This window comes from Carassius gibelio, chromosome A4 (genome assembly GCF_023724105.1).
Source record: "Carassius gibelio isolate Cgi1373 ecotype wild population from Czech Republic chromosome A4, carGib1.2-hapl.c, whole genome shotgun sequence".
NCBI classification, from domain to species: Eukaryota; Metazoa; Chordata; class Actinopteri; order Cypriniformes; family Cyprinidae; genus Carassius; species Carassius gibelio.
Genome location: NC_068374.1, coordinates 27911836 through 27919395, shown reverse-complemented (window position 1 = coordinate 27919395; position 7560 = coordinate 27911836). Strand labels below are relative to the sequence as shown.

General features: G+C 38.0%; 1 protein-coding gene across 2 annotated transcripts; it reads right to left on the bottom strand.

The window, feature by feature from the left end:
- Positions 1-41: 41 nt before the first annotated feature.
- LOC127975816 (interferon regulatory factor 5) lies at positions 42-7516 on the bottom strand. 2 transcript variants are annotated; one of them, XM_052579814.1, is made up of 10 exons: positions 7368-7516; positions 5602-5701; positions 4883-5005; positions 3964-4150; positions 3698-3723; positions 3541-3568; positions 3029-3442; positions 1936-2325; positions 1348-1466; positions 42-443 (listed from the first exon to the last, which is right to left on the bottom strand). In XM_052579814.1, exons 2-10 carry the CDS (start codon positions 5650-5652, stop codon positions 255-257), a joined length of 1527 nt encoding a protein of 508 aa, XP_052435774.1. In that variant the 5' UTR covers positions 5653-5701; positions 7368-7516; the 3' UTR covers positions 42-254. The 2 variants fall into 2 exon arrangements, with proteins under 2 accessions (XP_052435774.1, XP_052435782.1); XM_052579822.1 differs by lacking the exon at positions 7368-7516 and adding an exon at positions 6064-6309.
- Between the last annotated feature and the right edge of the window lie 44 nt (positions 7517-7560).

Here is a 7560-nt window from a genome sequence, read left to right as displayed (position 1 = left end):
TCATACTGTGGTAACCTGGTCATGTCAGCAACCATTTAAAATACTGCAATGGTATTTATTGAAATAACATTTTAAAAGACAAGTTTACATGAAGACAAAAAATGTGGGAAACGAAATGTCAAGTTTGGTCTCCAATATAAATGTTTTCAGTATGGCATCATTGAGGGCATTTATTTATTCCAGTACTCCAAGGACCTTCCAATTCTGAGCAGGCAATGAACAAGATGGTGTTGAAAAATGAGCTCCTCTTTCAGTTATTGGATGTTTTGAGCCCAGGTGTGGTGCGCATTTTGACTTTGCAACAGTCTGTGGAGCTCTTTGAACTGCTCCACCGTTTGGTCTTTCAGGTCAGGGTTGGAGATCTGCAACCGAATGCTGTCTGTGGACCACGAAAGCTCGCCTGAAAACATCTCTGTAAGGATTCTTGCAACAACTGGAACAACCTAGATAAAGGAAAAACAGCAGGTTTTAGTATGAGCAGATGCTGTTTATTATTAAGCTAAAGCAATCAATGCTAGTTTTGATAAGCTAAATTCTAAAACAACTCTAGCTCTGGATGCTAATCGGCTCAAATACAACATCTGTTCATTTAGTTTTATTAGTGCTATATTGTGAACACAATGTTGCATGTTCTTGCTGACACAATTTAACAATGTAACATGGTTTGCTAAGTCAAAAGAATGCTAAATTATAAAAAAAAATAGCAGTGGTCTTAAAATGCATTATGTAATAACAGTTTTGACTTAAGGCGTTTGCTCTCCTAGTTATAGCTGTGATATGCTGCGAATACAATGCTGCCTATCATTGCTAACACCACATGGTTTGCTAGATTTAAAATATGGTAATATCTGGTTTCGGATGCTGGTTGGTTAAAATACACAATATAGTAAAATCTTTGACATGAAACAACCGCTGTTTATTGTTGCCAAAAATGCAATATAGCATGGTTTTTCATTCAATTATGAAACAGCTCTGTTTCTTGATTCTGATTGGCTAAAATATTGTGCATAGTAACATTGACATGAAACACCTGTTTGCCTAGTTATAACTGTGCATTGTTGCCAACAATGTAATATAGCATGGTTTCCTAGTTTTGAAGAATGCTAAATTATAAAACAGCTCTGGTTCTTTAAGCGGATTTGCTAAAGTACACAGTTTAGTAACGTGATATGAAACACCTGTTTACCTAGCTGTTGCTGTGCTATATTGTTAATATAATGCTGTGAGTCACTTGCTAATAAGTCCATCTAGCAATATAGCACAGCCTTGTACACCTTGCACAAATAAACACCTAAAGAGTCTTTGCACTCTAAATGAAACCAATAAACATGGATTTAATCTCCAAACCTGGACTACGATGAGCTTTTTCTCCTTGGGCTTCCTGTCTGGCCAGTCCTCACCGAAGCAGAAGTAGATCTCAAAGGGTGGTGGAGTGGGCGCCTCTCCTTTCTGATACAAAATGAGACCTGAAAAAAAAAATAATAATTGTAAACTAAATCAATTACATATCAAATCACAATGATCCCATTTGGTGTCTCCTAAAAACATACAATTGAAAATTGTGAAAATGTGTTGTGTAACTTTTTCTTTTCTCTTTTTCACTTCCCAGCAAAGATGGGAAGCTTTTAGTACTAGTGCTATACATGAAGAGCAAAGTGTGTTGACGCCATCGCACTCAGACAGACAGAATGAATTTGAAACATTTTGTCACCTCATATATCAGTGACATTTCTCTCAAGTTTAAAGCTGTTCTTTATTAACAGTGCATATAAAATAAATAATTCTTCCAAACTCTGAAACTTGAGGTTCAAAGAAAACCCAGTGGTTGAATCCAGACCCATTATCATATGTGCTCAATTGTTTGTCAGTGCTGTAAAGCAGTCCCAATAAATGAGGATATTGTGATTATTGAAATGAAAGACTGATTCCTCTTACCATGGAGAAAGTTGTTCAGACTGAAGACCCTGATCTTCATTTCTCTTTCCATTGGATTGGGTGGACCCTGCTCGAGCACACCTGGCCCGGACCAGAACACTTTACACTGGCACAGCCTGATTGCGTAGATATCTTGTCCTCTGATCTCCAAAATCAGCCCTCGGTCCATCACATCCAGCAGATGATCAGTATAGAACCTCTGCTTCTCATTCTGGATCTCAGCGGTTCCTGGGAACAGCACCTGCTGCAGCGTTACCGGACCAAATAGCTCTACTTGCTCTGGTGTGGGTGCCAGATTACCGTAGTAAAGTCTACAACCCTGAGGGTTGCTGACAGTTAAAGAACCAGTTGTCCGACCCCTGTACTGGAACTTGACATCTAGATCAGTTACTAGGGAAGAGAAAACAGAAAGGAACATTTTATCGTCATTTACTCACAATTGTTTCTTGGCTTTCTTTTGTGGAACACAAAAAGACATGTTCAGTAGAATGTTGATGCTGCTATTTTCCATATAATCAAAGCAAATGGTGACGAAGTGATAGAAAATTACTCAAGGCATTATAAAAGTGGTCTGTACCAGACTTCTGTAGCTATATAGAAACAAATCTAAATTTAGATTGATCACTGAAAATGTTCTTGACAGATCTCAAATTTCACTCATCTTTTTGTATCTTTTCTATCAATCCATGTTGGGCTAGATTTAACAAATCATGGCAGATGTCAAATATGTCAAAAGTCTATGGTTTTCATTTTGAAAACTCTTGTGATCATTTTATGGTGCATTTACGAATATAAGACCAATGTTCTCTTCTATGGAAAATACCTGAGAGTGAATAATGAAGGACCGTTCAGTTTTGGATTAACTTTTTCTTTAATAACAGATTGCCAGTCTAACAACTGAAATTTTCATAATTTCACAATACAATTAAGGTGTGCACTAGTTTTAGTAGCTCTATACACACCTCTTGCAAAGTCAATTAACATCAGCATTACTCAAATTGAACCGGCGGGAAAAGGTTGTACTGCAATTTAGGTATGTCTTCATCATAAACTGCAACATTACTCAGTAAAAAACAAGGCATTAGAGGCTTACAGGGTAACATGTGCGGACTGCTCAGCAACTCTGAGATGCAGGGATGAACCTGGTTCTCTGCTTGAACTGGCACCTCTTGCATTGGGCTGTCCACCATGGCTTGAGGGCCTACAGAATGAGTGACTACATCTTGAAGAAGAGGCGGCGGTATGACTCCAGTCCCCATTCCCAGACCGTTCGAAAGTCCCCCACAGGGATATGATGCCTGCTCAACTTTGATTGCACCAGCCGAAGGTCCAGTGTTGGGCTGGGAGAGGTGAGAGGACATAGGACCACCTCCACTGGGGTTATTATGGACAACATCTCTTAAGAGGTTCATCGGAGGGTTATGGTGGGTGGGATTATAGCCATCAGCAATAGTAGAGTTAAACGGATCATCTACTCTAGAAGGGTATGCTGGGTAGCTGGAAGGGTCTGTTAAGCAACATGCAAAAAAACAAAACAAAAAAAAACAATTATATATATTAAATATAGATTTTTTCCATACAGCATCCACTTTGAAGAAATCTTACCAATGGAGAGTTTGACAAAGTGCTGCAACTGAAAAAAAAAAAAAAATACTACATGAAGACACTGGTGGAAATCATGCTGATTTTACAATTTATTTATTTCAACTTGCAGTTAATCAAGCCATTTATCTACGGTCTGTTTATGTTCTCCAGAACTTACCTCCTCTTCCTCATCGTCTCCGGCATCTAAAATCAACAAAAGAAGGGATCATTTATTGGCTTTTCCATCTTTTATCCCTTAAAGACTTTATGGCTTGACTTCTATGGTTTCTTTTCTGTGTTGATATTTCCTACTTAAGCAAGAAGATGTGGTGGGAAATATTGAATGATCTGAGCAGCTAACCCATTTAGAGCTTGAGAGCAAACAGCGTTGTTTCAGAAAGTATCCCATGTAACTGGTCCGAAGCATGTGTTCCCAGCCCTTACCTCCATTGACTGATTGGTCGCACACCTCATAGATCTTATAAGGCTGGACCGGGGTGTCCTTAGTGCCATCGTAGTGGAGTCCGAACTCTCGGCTTTTGTTTAGGGCACAGCGGAGATTGGCTTTCCATTTTGCTGGATCTGGCTCATCTACTCCTTCCTGATACTTGCCTGTTTCGAGAGCCCAAGCCTGCAGAGCAAAAGGAGTAAAACGGACTAGAAAATATCTAGACACATGACTTGTTCCTTTCTCTTTTAAACAGACAATGAGCTTTAGTTATGTCACAGTCGATTTCAAGTATCATCAGGGGGCGAGGCATTCCTATTCTAGTATTTGTTTGGAAAAACATCTATGTAGTGCAGGATAAGTTGTCTATATTTTTTATGTGTTTTTCTGAAAATTAAAAACTAAATTTGAAAGCATAAATTTGCTAAGTGTGAAGTCTGTTAATGTGCACTTGCTTAAAAATGCCTCAAATGAGTTCTAACAGTCACAGAACTCATTTTGAATTCGCAGTCTTTCACCTCGTTCTATACTTTTCTTGACTTCCTCTTAAAATTTTACCACAGTTCAGTCAAGTGGAATTGAAACTCCGTTTTTAGTTCTCCAAAGTTGCTTGCAAAAATACTAAAGATGATCTTTAAACATCACTAGAACTTGTAAATACAGACATGTAATGCCTCAGTTTTCGGCAAAAAACACTGACTTTCCAATCATTTTCTTTTATTTGAAAAAATAAATACTGAAGAGTGAAACTACAAGGTATTTCAGTAACCCCCACAAATTCCCCCTAGTGCTAACTTTAGAACAGAATAAGCACGGAGTAAAAAATAGACGAGATACCACTTCAATATCTACAGAAGAAAAAAAAAAGGTTACAAAAAAAAACAGCATGGGTGATTCAAAGACCATATTACTCACCTTAAATATAGTGTTCTCCTCCTCCAGGGTAGGCATATGGCGGGTGGCATGTCTCCAAGGGATCCGGAACAGTCTGCGCTCTTGATTGAGCCATTGCAGTCCTGGGTATTTCCCACTGTTAATCTAACAGGGTGAGAAATGTTTACTTTACTAATGTAGAACAAACTTAGGATGTCAAGATTTCAACTGATATTCCTCTACTAGTTTTGCTTCCATTTTAAATGCTGATATCCAGAAGTGCTGCATGGATTATAGCCCTCATGCAACATTTCCAATCGGGTGGGTTTCCTATCGAAATCACTGGATTTCATAGCAATGGTAAATGTACAACTTTGAAGTAACTTAAAGATATCATAAAAATATTCTATCCAACCTTATTCCAAGTATTCTGATGGTCATCTGAGGTAAAGACTGAAATTCAAGTCATCACTTTCCATCTGATGTAGCACTCAATATCATTTGCATATGCACATATTTAAAAAAAAAATGCTGTGTCATGGTTTGGCTCGTCTTACTGATGTGAGAATCAATGCATTTGGCAGACTCAAGGTCATAAAACTACTTTTATGTTGCTTTTTGATCATTTATACAGCTTATATCATAAGGGTGAGTAAACGTTCAATCGCGGGTAAATTCTATCTTTAAAATTCCATTGTTTTTAGGCTTTTCTTCAGAAATGTTCTTTGAAATTACAAAGTGCATAGTAAATCACAATTCACCTGTGCCAGCAGCCACGGCTTCAGACGGATCCTCCGTGGATGACCACTCATGGTGCTGGTCAGAGGAAGTAGTAATGGTGAACACTCTTCTTTTGGTCAGCTAATATCATAATGGGGCAAAAAAAAAAAAAAAAAGAGAAATAGTTACATTGCTGACAGACAGTTTAGTCTGGAGGTTGGCAACTATCAGAGAGGCACATAATTATAAGCTGAATCTGCCAAAGAGACGTGTTAAGCTGAAAATTTTTCTTTTTGAAAAGTATCACTCCACACAATTTTAGGGTAAAAGACTAAATAAATCCAAAACTCAAAAGCAGCACAATGACAAATGTGACAAGATGTGAGCTTTCAGGCCTCTGCCAAGTCTTTAAAATCGCTGCAATCAAAGCCGGTGCTCGTGGGAAAATAGAAAGCATGTGGGTATTCAGTTTGAAAAGCTCAGTAGCACTGAGGTCATGTTACCTCTGTAAATAAACGACAACATGACTGAGCACAATGAAGGCCGAGCGTGAACGCCACCATTAGAGCCACCTGCACTAAAAAGACATTTTAAGTTGTCTTCATGACGGCTGTGACTTATGCAGAAACGAAAAAGAGGCTGTGAAAGTTTCAAGGTCACTTCTTCTGATTAAACATTAGTCAAGAAACTTTGTTTTAAACAGGGGTCCCCAAACTCTGTCCTGGAGGTTTTAGCTCCAACTTGCATCAAAACCCCTGCCTGGAAGTTTCAAGAATACCTAGTAAGACCTTGATTAGCTAGCTCAGGTGTGTTTCATTAGGGCTGGAGCTAAATTCTGCAGGACACTGGCCCTCCAGGACTGAGTTTGGAGACCCCTGGTTTTAAATGCTGTCTTGATATTGCCTTCCCATGAAGGAAGTGCTAATTTCATTATGAATCAACAAGAGGAACAATATAAACCAAATGCTTAAGTGTTTTTGATTTGGTTTACGGTGTAGAAGTAGGTGGGGGGTACCTTTATAACAATTATGTTTGGTGTTATCTTATGTAGTTTCTTTAACCCTCGGTTATCTTTATGTAACAGACTCAGTTCATCACTTTCCAAACATCTGCATATGATATCGTAAATGACGAAGGGATGGCATTGTGCATGTGTGAAGGTCCCCAGAAAAGCTATTTTTTATTTTTGTTTCCCCCATTAGAAACTTTACATAGGGCCATACAAATTATGTTTTGAGAAGCTTTTATCATTTATTTTATTTATCTATTTAATCTATTTTTATTGATTTGATGCATTATTGGGATCTAACTTTTTTTTTAATTTGCTCAATATTTCTGTGAAATTAAGGTAAAAACAAATGAGATAATTATATTATATAATGTCGGCAGTTCCTTTTAAGAATCCTGACCCGATTTCTCTTCAGATATTTAAATAATACATTTCATACTAAAAAATATTTATATATAATTTTGGTTTTATTTAATTTACTTATATCGTTGTTTTTAGAATTTAGTAATGAGATCAAATACATGCCGTTTTTTTTACTAAGGTTTAAGGTTTCAACATACAAGATTTTTGATTTTATTTTGATTTAGTAACATGCAAATAGCTACACATAAAATATAAACATAAACATTGCCTATTACTCAAGAAGCCAAAATGGATTACTACAGAAGTAACCAAAACGCACCTGTCCGTAAATAACACGCTCCCAGAGTTTCCGAAGCCAAGTAAATACGACCTAGCCCTCCGAATCTCATGCCTCGAAACCTCTGCAAAGGGTTTAGCGAACTTCAAATCACTCACCTGCAATTGAAAGTGTCCAAACGGTGACTCGGGGTCGTTTCAGCGTCTACCTGACGGGCGCATACAGATCAGGTGAGGTTTAGATCTGCGTCTGTACGTCCTTTCAGCTCCAGCAGATCAAACGGCCGAGGACCGACTGAGCACGGCTCTCCAGGAGGACTCTCTCATATCCATGTTGTTTTTTCACAAGGCA

Excerpts from the sequence above, each read along its gene's own strand:
- LOC127975816 (XM_052579814.1), bottom strand. The coding sequence starts at position 5,652 with ATGAGTGGTCATCCACGGAGGATCCGTCTGAAGCCGTGGCTGCTGGCA. Across the intron at positions 3,443-3,540 it reads CTTTGTCAAACTCTCCATTG|ACCCTTCCAGCTACCCAGCA; the intron begins GTAAGATTTCTT and ends GTTGCTTAACAG. Across the intron at positions 444-1,347 it reads AAAAGCTCATCGTAGTCCAG|GTTGTTCCAGTTGTTGCAAG; the intron begins GTTTGGAGATTA and ends TCCTTTATCTAG.